The sequence below is a fragment of the Prosopis cineraria genome, unplaced genomic scaffold, assembly GCF_029017545.1.
Source record: "Prosopis cineraria cultivar Desert tree isolate PC_DT_omini unplaced genomic scaffold, ASM2901754v1 PC11, whole genome shotgun sequence".
NCBI classification, from domain to species: Eukaryota; Viridiplantae; Streptophyta; class Magnoliopsida; order Fabales; family Fabaceae; genus Prosopis; species Prosopis cineraria.
This window is the reverse complement of record NW_026555342.1, coordinates 44,406,074-44,425,577: the sequence shown is the minus strand read 5'-3', so window position 1 is coordinate 44,425,577 and position 19,504 is coordinate 44,406,074. Positions and strand designations below refer to the sequence as shown.

The window sequence follows — 19,504 nt, the reverse complement described above, 5'->3', positions numbered from 1 at the left end:
ATATCTATAATTCTAATTTTTTTTAATTGTAAAAGTATTTTGAAGTGTTTTAATTTTAAAAATTTAGAATCCTCATTTTGTAAAACTTATAAACTTGGTAATTTTTTGGGACAATTTTTTGATTACTTTAAATTTGGAGTTAATTGGAGAATAGTAACGAAAACCTTACAACATGGCCGCTTTTTATGACCCTCTCGAAGCTCTTTTATCAAAATACCTTAGTTGGCATAAAAAGCTTAGTCATTCTAGCGATTTAATACTCATGCAAATAGTAAATAAATGTAATGCCAAATTAGTTTTCACATATTGGGTGGATGCTTTTCAGGTTGCTGTACATCTTATTAACTGTTTACCTACTTCAGTACCAAAGGGATCTACGCCTCTGTTTCAACTGCAAAAACTTGAGCCTGATTATAGTTTTCTACAACCTTTCAGGCATGCTTGCTATTTGTGTCTTAAGTCATATAATGAGCATAAATTCCAATTTCATAGTATAAAATGTGTCATTCCTAGATATGCCACACAACAGAAGGGCTATAAGTGTTTAAGTTCAACAAGGTGAATATATATCTCACGGCATGTTGTTTTTTATCCATCCTTATTCCCATTTACGACTAGATTTTTAAATTGTTGCTCTCTTCTCAAGATGTGTCTCAAATTCCCATGATAATTACCGCTCTGAACACGCCTACATCAATTTCCCCATCGCTTGGAAGTTCATATATGGCATCAATAGAGTTTGAGTCATTTTCTTCAAGTGATATATCACCTGTTGGGTTGATTCGTCGGTCATTAGAAGTTCAAAATCCTTTGGCTTCAAGCCCAGAACCTAATCATGCTATTGCTATTCAATCCAATAATGAATTGGTTCAAGCCTAACCTAATACTCACTCAATGGTCACAAGGTCTAAAAGTGGTATATTTTAGCCTAAATATCTTTTTATTTGGTTATTACATTATGAAGACTTAAAAGCAATTAAATGTAATAGCCTTGAAAAATAATAATAATAATAAGTAAATATATAAATTGGTATTTTAATGGTAGTTATATTAAGATTTAGACAACCATGTTAAGAAGTGAAGCCGGAAGTATGTAAACTACTCATTTAAGGGGTTTGAGATTCAAATCTGCTAAAGCACAAATGGAGGGGGTTTGTTTTTGTAATTTTAGCCTTATGAAATTACCATTCTACCTCTTCTCCCTCATCATATTAAATTTATCCTTTCTCTCCCTTATTCAGTCGGCACACAGAGAGAGAGAGAGAGAGAACTCAAGAGTGTTCAATATTGCTCTCCAATCTTCTACCATCACCGACCATCTCTTTCTTCTTCATTCCTTGCTGTCACCAGCGTCAGAGGAGGCTGGCCACAGCTCATCGTCGTTCAGGTGCATCTTCACATCTTCTGACTCTGTTTTTTTCTCTTCCTTCTCGGTCTGTTGTTTTCCCTGCGTTGTTCACGTTCGAGTTGCACTGGAGTAAAGGACCAACTCGTCGGAGCTAGAGGGTTCTACTCACAAGTCCTTCCTTTCCCAGCTCAACCGTGAGCTTCGTGGTTTGCTTCACTGGTCTGTGCTCCCTGTTTCAGTTGCCTCTTCGTTTTCTACTCTGTCTCTGTCCGTATCACCGTGTTCGGGTTGTGGGGAATAAACCAAGTTTCCAGAGCTTTTGTTGGAGTTGTCGAGAGCTGGGGCTGCTGCGACTAACGTGATTTTCCTCCTTGCTTGTGTGCCATAATCCGTTCTTCCTCTCCCCTGTTCAGTTGTAAGTTTTGCTTTTCTCTTTCCTCTATGTGCGTTGCCGGTTGCTGGAAGTAAGGGAGCTTTAAGACTTGCTTTCTCTCGGTTAGTATATGTGTGGTTTGATTATTCAAGTTGCAAAAAAATTTGGCTCCCCTGTTTCTGTGACTATATGTGCATGTGGAGGAAGGAGAATTTTAATTTAAATAGTTGTTGAGGGTGTATAAGGAAGGAGATGATGTTGTAGCTTGGACTTCTATTTGAAAATAATTGGATTATTAATATTGTAAGGCAAGGAATGCTAAAATCTAGAAAGAAAAATTAATTTAGCTTGGTAATTATGCCCATAAATTATTCAATAAAATGATTAATAGGAGAAGTATGTTAGTTTGGAAGTAATTGAATTATGAATGGGTTTGTAGACTTTTAAAGAAATTTGATTATGAGCTTACATGTAATTATTTGAAGACTTGGACTTTGTTTGATTGTTGGTAAATTGTTGGATGTTTTAAAATGAAGAGGTAGAAGTAATGCACCTAAGGTATTTGGTGCAAAGACTAAGAAGATTGTGTTCCAAGAAAGAAAAATAATAAAAATGGATTGGTATGGTTAAAGCAAGTTGGAGTAGACTAGTGATATAAATGGTACTTGGACTAACTCTAAAGCATGAATTTTAGTTGTGGAATTTGTAAATGATGGTGGGTGGTTGAGATTGTGTAATAAATTAAAAATTTATTAAAATTATATTTATTTATATTTTTATATGATGTGCGGAAGAGTAGGACCCTGACAAGAATTAAAAGAAGAATATCTTTGAGAATTGAAACTCCGACAAGTAAGTGAATAGCATCCCCTTTAATGTATTTTATTTTTAATAGAATTTTATCAAAATATTTTACTCTTATGAATTACATTGGTTTGAAAATTATGGAATATTGATGATAGATAATTAGATGATGATAGATGCATATATTTTCTCAAGAAATATATTTTAAAAATTTATGAAATTATTTTATTTATTAAACCCTGAAAATGTTTGATTATCCAATTAACACAAGCTTGAACAATATTTACGATATATTATTTTTGACAAGTATTATATTGGAATTTGAAATGATTCATGCGAGTTCGGTATTGAAAATGTAACTTATCTTTTAGATGTGATTATTTTTCTTGCATGTTTGAAGCATGATTTTTAAGAGGACTCTAAACAAAACACTGCTACTAACGACAGTTCTGTTAGCCCGTAGCACTGTGATTAAAAACTAGCTAGTTTGTCTCATAGCCTTTGTTCTCACATTTGTTATTTATGGGCTTTGTACCCACATTTGATTTTGTGGCCATGAGCCGTATTTGGATTTTATCCTCGTAGACTATGTATCCATGTTTATTATCTATTCTGTTGAGTTCTTATATTTCTAAATTTTGATTAACATGTGTTTTCAATATTTCAATGGTTTTAGTTAGTAGCAAGTATATCATTTTGATTTACGTGAGAATAAATTGTTTTCTCTAAGCATGATAAACTAAATTGCTTTCAAATGTTTACTCTTTTTTATGGTCATGATTACAATTTATAGACTTATAAGTTTATTATATTGAATTATCATCTTTTCAATTAGTTCACACTATTATTCGAGTTTATTAATTTAATTCTTTTAAATTCTATTTGAAAATGCTATTCACTAAAAAAATTTATTTTTGTCTCATATTTATTAGTCGATGTTGATCCCGTCATTGACCTCTGAAAAGCAATACAGCTATATTAGATGAAAATTTTGTTTGGTACTATTATTTTTTGATGTAAATATTTAAGTTTTATGTATTTTGACATAGAAAAAAGATTAGTTGCTCCACATAGATTGTTGTTAGGACTTTATTTTGATATTTGCTATTTGCTAGCTGGAAAGAGCTAAGCTCTTAACTAATACTGTATTCTGTGAAAATTTTATTGTAAAATTTTTGAAAGATCCTATTTACAATGAAGGTTCTACTAAAATTTCTACAAAAATGTTAAAACTTTGTTATGACAATTAGTATCAAAATTGTTAGAACTTTCATGCTATTTCATTCTGTTTTTGAAAGACAAAATGAATTTTTATTTTTAGTCTTATGGGAATGTGCAAAATAGATCACACCCGTGTCGGTCACCCTTTAGTTTTGGGCCGTGACATTAAAGATGTTGTAGAACCCATGATGCTACACTTCGATCCAAACCATAGTAGCAAGCAATAATTGATGAGCTTGAGCCTCTCCAAAAAAATCATACTTGCCAAATCATCCCCTATGTAGGATTGTGTAACAAGTGGTTGATTGCAAATGGGTCTTCAAGACCAAGTTTAATTTTGATGGCTCTCTTTAACAGCGCAAAGCGCATTTAGTCTTGTAGGGGTTTCAGTAAGCAAAAAGGATTGATTATTCTGAAAAATTTAGTCTAATGGTAAAACCCACCATGGTTGTATTAGTTCTCAAGTTGGTTGTAACATTTAACTAGGAAATTTGACAATTGGACACCAAAAAAGCATTCTTGAATGGTTATTTGCAAGAGACGTGTATATGCAACATCCAAAAGGATTTATGGATCCTCAATGCCCTACCTATGTCTATAAGTTAATTATGGCAATTTATGGCTTAAAATAGGCTCCACAAGCCTAGTTTGATTGATTGTGTTTAACCTTGTTGTAATGGGGTTTTCATAACTCAAAGAGTGATATCTCGTTATTTTTATTAAGAACACATGATCTGATAATATTTGTCCTTGTTTATGTTGATGATATACTTGTGACTAGGAATAGTTTTGTCTCTTTAAAGAATTTCATGCAAAAGCTCAATACTCTGTTTTCTCTAAAGGACCTCAATCTACTTCATTATTTACTTGGATTTAAGGTATTTAGAAATCAATATGGTATTTATTTGAATCAAGAAAATACACATTAGATATGTTAAAGCATTTCAATGTGCTTGATTGTGCACCTGTCCCTACACCTATGGTTACTGGATGACAATTGTCTTTGATTGATGGTTCTCTTATGACTAGTCCTTTAGTGTATAAACAAGCCATAAGTACTTTACAATATATTACTCTACTCGCACGGACATAGCCTATTTAGTGAATAAACTTAGTCAACTTATGCCCAAACCCACTGATATCCATTTTCAAGCTGCTAAAAGGATTCTTAGGTATATTAAAAGGACTTATTCCGATGGCTTACACCTAAAATCTATAGCATCTATTTGTCTCATGGTTTTTACAGATGTTGATTGGGCTATTGATGTTGATGATAAAAGATCCATAGCTAGGTTCTATGTTTATCTTGATGGATCACTTATTTCATGGGCTTCTAAGAAGTGGAAAGTGGTGTCTTGGTCAAGTAATAAGTTTTGAGTATAGAGCATTGGCTAATGGTGTTTCTAAATTATAGTGGATCTGTTCTCTTATGTCTAAGCTTGGTATTCATCCTCGTATAGATCTTTTATTATGTGTTGTGATAATATAAGTGCCAAAGCTTTGGCTACAAGTCAAATTCATTATACTCAGAGCAAACATATAGAGATAGATATCCATTTTGTTCGAGATCAAGTTCTTGCAGGTGTTCTTGATATTCAATATGTTCCTTCATCTCATCAAATAGCTAATTGTTTGACTAAGGCTCTAACTCATTCATGGTTCTCCGCTTTCAAAGCAAACTTAGGCAATTTGTCACACCCTCACATTTGAGGGGGGATGTTAGAGCACAATCATAATTTTGATTATATAATTAATATTTTCATGTGTAGATCATTCTTTGCAGTACATGTTTGTTATGATTTTATAGATATTTCCTCATTTGTATGACTGTACATGTGTCAACACATCATTGTATATTGTATGACAGAATGTACTATATAATGACAAATATATAAAGCCTTGCTAGGATTATCTTTTGCTGGCTATTCACTGATATCATTTTCCCTCCTTTCTCAATCTATAGTAAGGGTACGCAATGCAAGTTTATGCTGCCTAAAAAACTAGTGGTAAAGAAAAGCATTGACCATAATACAATGTTAAAGATGTTGCAGAAGGCTTGGAATATTAAAGAAGGAATTGAAATGTTGAAAATTTGAGAGAATTTATTCTTATTCAATGTTCTAAAGTTTGACGAAGGTAGGCAAACCCTACAAGGTAAACCTTGGTTTGTGCAAGTTCATTTGCTTTACTTGCAAGAAAGAGGTCAATATGCTATCATTCATGAGAATGATCTTGATAATTGTCTATATTGGATCCAATTACACAATGTGCCTCTTGAAGCTATGAGTCTAAAGAATGCAATAACTTTAGGAGAAAAATTTGGTAGACTTGTGCTAGCTAAAGATCTTAATTTAGAGTGATAAGATGATAAGGAGCTTCTTGAGAGTCTAAGTAGTAGCAATAATTCATTGTTCTCTTATTGCTAGTTTATGAATGAAGCATCTTGATGGTAGAAGATTGTGGGCTAAGGTGAAATATGAGAAGCTTTCGAGTCTGTGTTACAAATTACAAATGTAGCCAAATGGATTGAATCATGAATTTAGTTAGATCTTATAGTATCGAAAGGATGAGATCTAAATGTAATCCAAATGAACCTCGTTTAGATTCGTGACTAGTTACTAATTAGGTTAGGAGTTAGGAGGAAGTTTTGACAATTAAGATTATATAACATCCTGGATTTCAACTTTGAAACTTTTCCAATGTTTATAAGGGTATTTTAGTCAAATTAAGTGAATTTTTGATTAATGATATTTGAATTTTGGTTTGGTAGTAGTATGGTAATAATATGAAATTATGATTTTGAATTTACATGAAGTGGAATGAAAAGTTATTTTAATGTTTTAGTGTTTGAAAAGTTAAATACTATTTTTATTTATGACTACTTACGAAACTATATGATTTAAGTGGAAATGAGAAAATTGTGATAATTTATATGTTATGATTATGTGTTGGAGCATTGAGTATGTTTGGCATAATCATTGTGAGAGGGTGAGAGTTCACTCTAGTGTGTTGTTGGGACATTATTTGAAAATTTATATGATACGCTAGCACCATGGAGGCCTCGGTATTCAGTATTATATTGTTTGAAAGTCTCAATACTATGTGAGGTAGACTGAGCATCAACACCCCTAATATTCATGGACAGGGGGAATTTGTGGTCCATAGTAGGCGAAAGTGCTCTTGGATAGGGCTGCCTCCTACTAATGGTGAGCTTAAGCCAATTCAGTCACATAAACTTGATCCTATCAAATCGTCAGCCCACAAATTCAATTGAAAGACATAAGTAGGGTATACGGTAGTGTGTAAATCATGCATATCATACTGTATTCATATGTGTGGATTCATATGACTTGTTACATGTTTTATAATGCCACTTCACATATGCATAAACTATTCTCACACACAAGTAGTTGATTAGACTATTTGATTACTGAGTCTTCGACTCACCTCGTGGTTATATTTTCAAGTAAAGGCTCTAATAGGGGCAAGGAAAAGGAAGGTACAACTGAGTATTGAGGGAACTAGGTAGTGATTATATAGTCCCTTTCATTTACTTTGGTTTGTAATGAATATTGTATGCATATGCCAACTTAGGACATATATATTATTTTGTAACGCACTTGCATGATTCCTATTATAAAATGTAGGTATCTCAACTTGGGATGTGTTAATTGTGCTGTATTGGCTTTAAAAGGTCAAGATACTAGTGTAAGTGTTAGTTCTGCATTAATTCATATGTGAGAGTGGCCATTAGATTGATTATGTCAGGATGTTACCCCTTGTAAAATTTATGTTGAAATTGGGGTTTTGGTGGCCAAATCTTGTCTAGACTACTATTATTGTGGTTTTAATGTTTGAACAGGTTGTTTGGGGGTTATTTGAGTTGGTTCGAGTAGTTCTACAATTATTGACACTTAATTTGGGAGTTTGGGCACTTTAGTAATGGTTTTTGAGAGAAAAAGTATCATTTTAGGTTTGGGTGTCCAAATCTCATTTGACTTAGTGTATGGATATAAGACTGATGCCAAAAGTTAGGTGACTTTAAGAGTTACATGTAGACGCTTGAATCGGACTTTGGATGGTGAAATGGCACGTTTCGAAAGTTGGCCTAGTGAGCTATCATAACAGTAATTTGCTGTCATGACAGGGGACGCGTGACACTATTCGAGGCACAAAGAGGGATGTTTTCTATGCAGTCCACCACAGCAGACAATGCACTATGCTGCGGTGTACTGTGCCCTGTTATTGAGAAGTTGTTCCCTTCTACTCATTATTTATGTGATGAATTTTCATACTTTCGTTGTCTTGTTTATTTGTTTTTGAAATCATAGTTTGAGCTCAAATAATCTGTTAAAAAAGATTTTTTCAGGATTCCATTTTCTTAAATATTCTTTTAACCCTTGTATTATCATAACAGTGTTTTATATTTGGTGTCCTATGTATTTAGTAATGTTAAGGATGACGTTAGAGATTGACAGTGGTTTGTTTAGATTGATATTTATTAACTTTAAGAATTTTACTTTTTAAATTGATTGAGAATAATTTTGATAAGTTATAATTTTTTTAAGAATTAATTAATTTTAAATAATTTTCTTAATTGATGTACAGTACTACTAATTATCAAGTTCTCAAGACTTCAATATACTCTCTACATTAAAAATGTAAGGCATTTTTATATTTTAAGGCGCAATTAATATATTTTTTTTCAAAAATGTCCTTAATAAATGAATCATTTATATTTATTTTTAAGTAAAACATTCTATTAAATAAAAATAAATATAAAAAGATGGTGTTAGTTTGAAAATAATTAACTAATTTATTGAGATACAAAATTAGATTAAAAATATTTTATATTTTTTATTGGAGAGTAAGAGCTTTAACCAATCATATGAGTAATACTCTTAATTTTTATAAGCCACATTCTAAAATTTTTTTTTTGAGCCTTTATATAAATAACTTTTTCTTGATTTTTGTAATCTTTGATATACAATTCCAAAAATACCTTTCAACAAATTTAAAAAGAAGTAAAATATTTTAATATTCAAGAAAATCCTTCCCACACATTAAATTACTTTTTAAAATGTAGAGACAAAATTAGAAAGTGATTTATTTTTAAAATAATTTTATCATTTTAACTAACCTATGTTACTTTTAAGTAGTTAAAAATAACTTATACTCCCTTTAATTCAAAATACAAGCATTTTTTTCTAACCAATTTTGGTTCAAAATATAAACAACTTAGTATATGTAAAAAAAAATCATTTTTCCCTTGTATTTATTAATGTAAATAAATCTCTTACTTATTATAAAATGCATTGATAATTAAAACTAAGGATAAAAGTGAAAACCAATATATATTTTTATAATAATGATAATTTTATTGGTTTGCGAATTTTAAAAAAAAAAACTGTTCATATTTTGAACTCAATAGAGTTACAAGGACTGGAAAGAATAATATTACCACTTATTTTTCAAACTCAAACTTTTCAGTTTTCACGGACTCATACTAGTTTTAAACACTTGGAGAGCAAAACTATCAGACAAAAGATCCGCATGGGCGGTAAAGACACAGACAAACACACGCGAGCATCAGAAATAATGAGCGCGCCAAATTATATTTGTTACTTAGCAGTTAGCACTTAACACAACTCTGTACTGTACTGCCAAACTAACGTCACACAACCAAACCCCATCTTTCATCCTTCTTTACAACAAATTCAATTCACCTTTTCCTTTCTTCCCACGCCAAGGTTGAAGTATATCACAAAAACCACCATAAACCAGGACAAGAACCTTGTGGCAAGATTCCATTTCTGGGTTTAATCCCAAAAGGCTTCTCAAAAAAGAATTTAAAAAATAAATATCAGTACCATCATTAACCGTAAAGTCATTGCCCATAAGGATATATATCTATATATATATATATATAAATGATATCCCAGACAGGGGTAGTAATCAGCACAAACCGATGGAACTTGCAATTTAATGAGCAGGGCCATGTGAGAATGAGCCCACCTAACAACCCCATTAAATCAGCTTACTATATAGCTGTACCCAGCACATACCCGAAGCACTGTGAAAGGTTAAATCCTCAACCACAGAACATTCAAAAGCATTTATGTGGGAAAGTCCCAGAGTGTATGTATGCATGATTCATCAGTAAGTTCGTTCCTATGCTTGGGGAATTCCAGTACGTGAAAGTAATTCATGTTTTCTACAGTGAAGACCCTATTTTGATGCAACTGGTTCTACAATATGCACTATGAAGTACCTAGTGAACAGAGCCTCAGACAGATTGAATCTTTCAAAACAGTGAAAATATATATATTATATATCATTTCTAGCAGTAGTCATGCAAACACTCATTTAAATATGGACCTATTTTACAGTGTGAGAATAAGAAAATCCAAGAAAGTAAATTAATTAAGTCCCCCCAAAAAAAGGTTTCATATCTTTTTTTCTTTTCAAGTTCTGTGAGGCAAACCCGTGACTGGAAAAAAACTTGGAGGGATGTTATGTAGGCTCTCTACATGTAAAAAGAAAAGGCTTGCAGGCGGCAGCTTTTTTTCTCCTTCACAACCAAAATAGCACTTGACAAGAAGTTGAACTAAGCTACACTTCCATGATCAGAGCCATCATCGTAGTAATATGGTGACAACTTGCCATCTTTTTTTGATGCCTTTGTTTGATTGCTGTCCGTGCCTGCTTCTTGCAACATCTTCACCACCCTTCTCATGGCAGGGCGGTTGATTGGAAGTGGGCTAGTGCACATGAGGCCGATGTTGAGGACCTTGCAAATCTCTTCTTTGAAACAAGAATCAAGTCTGGAGTCAAGTACATGATCCACACCTTTCTGATCTATGGTGGTGCAGACCCACTTAACCAAGTCTTTTTCCCCGAATTCTGGGTCTACTGGGCGCCTTCCGGTAACTAACTCAAGTATGACAACGCCAAAACTATATATGTCACTCTTCTCATTCACTCTGAGAGTATATGCATATTCTGTTCCAGAAACCAGACAAACAATTTTAGACTCCAAAGTGAGACAAATCATGCAAAACATAATCAAGTATGCTAATTATATTTAGTGAATGGATACGTAACAGGAAGTTGAAGTTCTAAATAATGCAAACACAACATGAGATGTACTAAACAAAATTATGCATTTTGGATTCATTAAATCAAATACTGTAAAAATACTAATCAATAAACATAACATGAAAGTTTTGTTAACTAACCTGGTGCAATGTACCCACATGACCCAGCTATGGCGGACATGGATTTAGCTCCCTTTGCAGTGGTTTCAACCACCTTAGCTACACCAAAATCAGCCACCCTTGCACCAAAGTCACCATCCAACAAGATATTGTTGGATTTTACGTCTCTATGAACAATTGGAGGAACACAGTCATGATGCAGATATGAGAGGCCTTCTGCAGAATCAACCGCTATCTTATACCTCGTCGGCCAATCCAATAACCCTCCTTTACTACTATGCAGCAAATCTCCGAGACTTCCATTAGGCATGTACTCATACACCAATAGCTTGCAGTCCCTGGTAGTACAGCAACACCACAACTTAACAATGTTCTTATGCCTGATTTTGCCTAGAGTCTCAACCTCTGCATCGAAAGCATTGTCTTGAACCTGACCTTTTTCAAAATCACCACTCTCGATGTCCTTCACGACACCTCCCCATAGTTTCTTCACAGCAACTGCCTCCCCATTGCTAAGTACAACCTTGTAAACTTTCCCTGATGATCCACTTCCTATCACATTGTCATCATCAAGGCAGTTCAGAATCTCGTCTTCGCCGAAACCCAGTTTATGGAACGACATCAATGTCCATTTTGATTTATCAATGGCTCTTCTTGCGTTCTTGAAGTTCCTATACTTGAAATAGAACCAGACCACACCGATGAGAAGCACCAAAGTGGCCACAATGAACATGGCTCGAAGCAACCAAATATAACCTGCATTTTTAACTTCGTCACTTCCATCACATAGGCCCTTCAAATCCCCACACAAACCAGGATTACCCAAAAAGCTAGTCCTGTACATATCCTTGGCCAACTGAGGGGGAAGCTCTCCAGAAAGTCGATTATAAGACAAATTCAGCTGATTAAGCTTCAAATTCTGTAAACCACGAGGAACTTTCCCTGAAAGTTGATTGTGGGAAAGATCAAGGAAATTAAGCACGGACAAACTCCCAATTTCATCAGGAATATTGCCATTAATATCATTGTTCGCCAAATTCAACTCATTGAGTTTCTTCAAAGATCGCACTCCCTTTGGGAGCTGGCCAGAGAGTTTATTGTTGTGAAGATCAAGAGTTCCAAGTTGCCCAAGATTCACAATACTATCAGGCAGCGATCCACTAAAGTTGTTATCACTTCCAGAAAATTCCTCAAGATTTTCCAACCATCCAATCTCATCAGGGATCGCTCCGCTGAAATTGTTCTTCGATAGAATCAATGATGACAGATTCCCAGCTCCAGCAATGGTTGTAGAAATTGGACCCGACAAGGAGTTATCCACGAGCTCCAGAAGATATACATGAGGAAGCCCCCATATACCCGCCGGAACTTCGCCGGACAACCGGTTGTAACCGAGCCTGACTCGTGTCAAGCTCTGACACATCCCAAACTCGCCGGGATCTCGCCAGAAAACAAATTGTATATCATAAGAAGCTCCTCCAACTGCCCCTGGTCACACAAACTAGCCGGAATTCCTCCCCAGAATTGATTTGTCGACAGGTCAATCCACCGTAACGGAGAATTTTTCCCCAGACTCGCCGGAAGCTTACCGGTGAGCCTGTTCCCGAACAATCTCAGTTCATAGAGATTAGGAGAGTCCGCTATGCTCTTCGGCAACTCACCCTCGAAACGATTTTCGTAGAGATTGAGGCTTTCCAGAGGCAAACGACACAAGTCGTCCGGAATCGTCCCCGTCAAGTGGTTCATTGACGCGTCGAGCAGCCTCAATGCAGTGAGGTTCGACCATCCCCGAGGCAACTCACCGGACAATGAGTTATTATACAGTTCAATCTGGTTCAAACTCGTCATCTCCATCAACGAACTCGGGATCGAACCGTACAAATTATTGAACGCCAGGTCCAAATCCTTCAGCTTCTTCAACTTCCCGAGTGAGTCAGGAATCGTGCCAACCAAGTTACATTGCGTTAACCAAAGCACCTCCAGATTAGTAAGATTCCCGATCTCCGGCGGGATCCGACCCGGGTAAAACGGGTTATAAGAAAGATTGAGCATCTTCAATGTGGTGATATTGCCCAGAGAAGCGGGAATGGTACCTTCAAAAAGATTAGACACGAGAGAAATAACCTCAAGCTTCTGGAAGCTCCCGAAGGAGTCAGGAATAGGACCCGAGAAATTGTTTCCGGTCAAGTCGAGATACCTGAGATTGGGAAGCAGAGACAGAGTGTGTGGGAGTTCACCGGTGAGGAGGTTCTGAGAGAGGTCAAGGTGAACGAGGGAACGACAAGAGGAGATTCCTGAAGGGAGTGTCTGGTTAACAGAGTTGTTGAAGAGGGAAACGAAGGAGAGGTTGGGGAGGCGGCAGAGGATGGAAGCGGAGAATGGACCGGCGACGTTGGTATTGGAAAGGTCGAGTTGAGTGACGGAGGAGCTGGAGTTATCGCAGGTGACGCCGGACCAAGCACATGGGGTGACGTGTCGGGGGTTCCAGGAGGAGAGAGAGCCATCAGGGTCGTCAAGAGAGAGCTTGAACTGGTAAAGGTAGAGACCCTCCTGGTTGAGAGAGAGAATGGAAGGAAGAAGGAGGAGGAGGAGAGACAGAGGAAGAAGAAGTGCGGACATAGCTGCTCTGCTTCTGGAGAACAGAGTGAGGGAATAAGAGTGAAGAGAGTGTGAGGCTTTAAACACACATAGAGGGAGAGAGAAGGGTATGATATGAGTACTTCACTGCACGCACCCAAAGAGTGGCGACGACAGCGAGAGTGAGGAAGGGGAGAGCAGAGTAGTGAAAAACGTTGACACAATCATAATGCTTTCTTGTATTTCAGAAAACTGTAAAACTTGTGTCTATGGTCTTCCCTACTGCAGTTGGATTTTTTTATCAGTTAAAGTAATGGCAGTTTTGATCTGATCTAGGCATGTGAAAACAACTTTTTTCTTTGGGGTTAAAATATCAATAAACATCCTTGTATTAAAAATAATGATGTCAATGAACATCCAGGATTGTTAACAAATAATAAACAGTAATCTTTCTACTTAAAAATATAAAATATTTTTTATCTAATTTTACTCTTTCTTGTATTTAAATTAATTTTATTTTTTATATTTATTTTTATTTAATAAAATATTTTATTTTTAAAAAAAATATAAAGTGATTTATTTAATAGAAACACTTTAAAAAAGATAATAGTTACACCTTAAAAAATTAAAAATATGCTTTATATTTTTAATATTTAACCTTTTAAAAATTATTTTACATTTTTAAATGGAGAAAGTAGCTATTAATAGATTAATAAGTAAAGTTCTTGCTTTAATAAGTATCAAAATTGTTTAAGTTCTTATTAAATATTAAATTTTTTTAAGGTAAGAGAAATAAACCAAATTTGATTGATTAAAAAATTCTTCCTCCACTCTTATTTATGAGATATGAAAAAAAAAATTGTCCTTTTTATATGTCAGTAATTTTTTATCATATTTTTTCCTTTTATCTTCCATTTTCACCTTGATTTACATGGATCATATTACAAAAAACTGTTATTATCAACAATTGTCTCATTCATAGGTATCTTGGCGATAAATTCAATACTTTTATTTAATGCCGCTCGCATATTTTTGAACTTGAATTAAAAACTTCAAGATAAGCAAATTCAACTCAATTAATAAAATCAAGAACCTCTCAATCAAAATACAATTAATTAGAAAGCATTTCAAAAGAGGTAAACATAAATTTCATGTGTAATTTAGATTTTATAATTATAAATGGCGGTAATAAAGGGCAAAAAGTGAGCGAACTGGAGAAAAAGAAGTTTCTAAGGAATCTCACCTTAAGAGTGTTTTTCTTTTAATTATTGTGGAGAGTAGCTAGAAATTCAGACTCTTCGATGTAAGAAAACATTTATCTTTTTTTTTTTTTTGTTCTATTTAAGGAAGCTATAGACATGGGTCAATGAGTTTGATTTGAAGTCTGAACTATTCATTTTGTTAAAATGATAACCATTCCTAGATGTTTATATTTTAGTGAACTTTATGAGTTAATACATACCCAACTTTAAAAAAATCTAGAAATGTGTATTTTTTATTGTTTATTATTTTATTTTTTTGACATGAAAATGAGAGATTCGTCATGGACATTGAGTGGAGTAACAAACTTAAAGCGGAGCATGACATGAGTACTGCCGTGTCACAATCAAACACATTGCTTTCATGCTGCTTTTTTTTTTTTTTTTGGTTTTATTTTCTTTCTTTTTTTTTTTTTTCATAGGTTCCTTATCATACACACACCCACATTATGTTTGTACATACGATATAAGTATAGACACAGACTATTTATGAGATAGAAAGAGTGTTTAAGTGGGCAAGAAAAATAGATTCAAGACATGAAATTTAAGTTTACAAAAATAGATGTACAAGAATATTAAATTACAGAATAAAAAATTTTACCCTCAAACTATATGTTATGAAGTGCTATGGATCATAAACTTGTTTTTTGTATAATATTTTTTTTTAATTTTTAAAAATAATATAATATTTTCCTTATCATTAACTAATGTAAACTTTGATTATTAATGACAGAAAATTATAAAAAAAGACATTAAAAATCATAGAAAAGATAAGAAAAACTTTTCTATAATTTTTTAGGTCTTTATCTGTAATTTTTCAAAATTTTTATATAATTTTTGATCTCTTTTTTTATAATTTTTTATCAATTAAAAGTCAAAATTAATTTTTATTAATATTAGGCATGATATTACGCTAGTTTTAAAAGTTAAAGGAAAACTTACATTAAAAATGAGTTTAAAATTCTAAATACTTATGAACCTAGCTATAATTTAAGGTTGAAGTTTCCTTTTAACCCAATATTAAAATACAAGACCAACAATATGATGAAGTAATTAAAAATGATTTGATTTCTTCTAAATAAAGTCAAGTGTATAGCTAGCAAAGATTATGTCTAGTAGAAAAAACTAATATATTACAATATAACGAATTAAGATTTGTGTCTTTGTCAAAAGAAATATTTATATTTAGTGCTTGATTATACTTTGAATATAAAAATACTTTCAATAGAAGGATATATGTTGATAACTAAAAAGGTCATGGGCATAATTTATAGAAAAAAATTGACTGGTAAATAGTATAGATGAAAAAAATCACTTGAGGAATATATAACCTTAATTTAGCAAAAGAAAAAATATTTGAATCTAACCTTACAATACCGGATATTATTATGAGGTAATATAAAAAATAATAATAATCCCAAATAGTATTATGACATTATTACCACAAGTGGTCAATGAAAGAAGAAAAAGGCAAAACTAAAGAATGAAATATGGAGAAGACACGAATGGACTTGACTTATTTAAGGTGCGAAATATCGTTGACCATCCAGAAGGTTGAGCTTAAGATTAGGGTTAAGGGTAACTTCTTCAAGGTACACAATTCTTAAATAAAATTGTATAATTTTTACTCAAAAAATTTTTTTAAAAATAATTAAATGAAAAATATTTTGAGGGAGTACTCTCCGCATCATGAAAGGGCGTGTTGTCATTAAACTCTATTAATTATTATAATCTCCACCATATTAATTTATCTTTCAAGAAAAAAGAAAAAATATTTTCTTGGCAGTGGATGCTAAATTATGAATTTTCTAAACCATAAATACTTAACTGTTAGTATAAGAAAATGAAAACATATTTTATAGTAGTAAAATGGGATAATATTGTATTTTGTAGAAAATAAAATAAACAAATATTTTGTTGTGCGAGTTATAGCATTAGAAAGTAACGATACTTTTTCTCTAGCTGTGGTATTAAAAATTATTGTCATATAAGCAATAATTGAAAAGCCCAAATGAATCTCACTTTTATGTCTTGTTCTCAGTAGTATTTCAAATCATGTAGGATCTATTAAGAACATAAAATAATAGTTATAAGATTTATTGAAGAAAGTGAAGAATAAAAAATAATTCAACTTGGAATTTGGAAATATAAAATAAAACAGTCCATTTACACAAGATTTGACACACCTCAAAACCCCACAAAAATGTTGCAATTAATGGACCTTGGTTCAATAAAAGAAAAATTAGCGTTCAAATTAATGTCTTGTGTTTCGTTCTTATCTTTTAGGGTGAAGAAGACCTCTTTGGGATTCCAAAGGGGCAAGAAAACAGAAAAAACACTTTGAAATTGGAGTTTCTCTTCATATTGTCATTGTGTTTTTTTAATAAAGAAATGTTATTATTTCTCTAAAATGTGACCATGTTCATTTATTTTCATTTCTTAGTCTATACAAGATACGATCAACCACTGAGAGATTTTCTCGCATGTTAGCCTCATTTATATGTTACATTTTTTATGTATTTATTTTTTTAATTATGATCATGCATGTGTGATTGGCTAGTTTAATACTACGCTTGCCGAGAAAAGTGAGGAAAATAACATTTTTTCTTATTTGACCAGGGAGAAAAAAGTGGGAAGGGAGAGAAAGTAGAAGGAAAGCAATATACAGGACCTACATATTTTTATTTTCAACTTTTATCTTCATATATGGAAAGATTTTAAAAATAAAATATTATTTTTAAATTTATCTACTAATTTTTAAATTTTATATTTATAGTGTAGGTATATTTTGATAATAAACTTTTATTAAACAAGTAGTATATTTAATTTTTAAATTAATTAGATAAATGATAATTCTAATTTTTCAATTAAGTTCCTCATATTTGATCATAGCTTCAAAATTTTAATATTTTTATATATTTAATAATTTAATAAATAAAATTATAAATTGGATAAAATAATTTATAATTATGTTTTTATACATTCAATAATATATGATTGAAATTATTATATATATATAAGATTAAAATATTAAATTTTATTATATATAAATATTTTTATAAAAATGAAGCTATTATTATTTATATAAAATTAACAATTTTTCTCTTCTTCTTATTTTCTCTAGCTTAGTCAACCTAAACCTTTAATTTTTTTTCAATTGGTTTAGACCAAAATCAAGGAAGAAACCTACTACTAATTTTATAGCAAATGACATGCGTAAATTATGCGTGAAAACACGTTCTAGCCATCCTAAAACGACATTTTGACCAAATTAAACAACCAAAACCAATCGATGTTGGATCAAAATAATAAAAAACAAATTAGTTGTTTCATTTAAAATGTCGTTTGGAGAAGCCAAAACTTGTGTTTTCAAACATGAAAATAGAGAAAAGAGATATTTTTCTCTCGAGTGGTCAAGCTCATGAAGAGATCATGAGCTTGTATAATTATAAACGAGAGACTTGTCACATAATTTTTACCATTAATTATGTATCTACTCTTAACTCTGATATTTCATATTAATTTAAATAATATTATATTCATATGAATATATAGAGTCGTGTAACAAATTATCATGGGTTGATTATGAGTAGGTTTGCCTATTAAGGGTGAACGGTGAACCTACCCAGTAGACTAATAACTTATAAATAATATAACTTATTATTTATTTTATGTCATATATACTGGCATTTCATTACGAACTAAAATTTTGTTGTATGAGAAAATAAAAGAATTTTAACCCAGTCAAATATATAATCTTCAACACAAGCCAAAGTTGTAACGAAGTTACAAATTTTAAAAATACAAAAAAAAAAAGTTACAAATTTAAAATCGAATTAAAATACAATTTTACTCCTAAATTATTTTAAGAAGAGTAATGTTACCTCTAAACTATTCATCATAGCAATGTCCTCCTAAACTAATTAAATCAAAACAATATTGTCTCTGCTTTTTAAAAATCATAAATGTCTATTAACTATAGTTAGTGAGACCCACTTTTTATTATCTCTCTAATTAACGAACGCTTATGATTTTTAAATTATGGGGGAAACATTACTTCGATTCAATTAGTTTATTGAAAATATTGCTATAATGAGTAGGTTAAGGATAACATTGCTCTTATGAGAATTGTTTGGAGACACAATTACATCTTAACACTTTAAAATATTTGCAAATTCAAATGAAGTATATGTTAAATTAGAAATTGTTCAGTATATGAGATATTTTTATAATACAATTTATTGTAAATGTAGATTTTATTTAGATTTATATTAACTTTAAAATATTTTTATATATATGATCAATATATTTAATATACTATATAATTTATAGGTATTACATTATTCATGAGTTATAACCTAGTTCAATTTTTTAACTATCATATAAGATTTTTCATTCTCCCCTCATTTTTCACATAGTTATTTTTTTGACTCTATGCACACAAAAAATTGTTCTCTATATTTTAGCAAATTTGAAATGTGATAAAAAAATAATTACAATTTTTAAAAAATTTAAAAAAAATTCTGAGTTTAGGGCAAATTAAAGGGGTATAAATGTCATTGGAAATTTTGTTCCCCAGAGTGCTTTACCTGTTTACCATATGAAGATGAGATGATAACGTGTAGAAGAGACAATGGAAAGTACATTTTTTTTGCGGTTTCCAATGGGCAATGGATATAATGCTAAAATAGCAAATCACGCATAC

At 32.1% G+C, this 19,504-nt stretch overlaps 1 protein-coding gene across 1 annotated transcript; it reads right to left on the bottom strand.

The window, feature by feature from the left end:
* Positions 1 to 10,041: 10,041 nt before the first annotated feature.
* On the bottom strand, positions 10,042 to 13,742 carry LOC129286835 (receptor-like protein kinase HSL1). The gene is given in 3 exon segments (XM_054922904.1): positions 10,042 to 10,748; positions 10,985 to 12,385; positions 12,388 to 13,742. Coding segments are annotated over 3 exon segments (2,991 nt in total). The 5' UTR covers positions 13,583 to 13,742; the 3' UTR covers positions 10,042 to 10,353.
* Between the last annotated feature and the right edge of the window lie 5,762 nt (positions 13,743 to 19,504).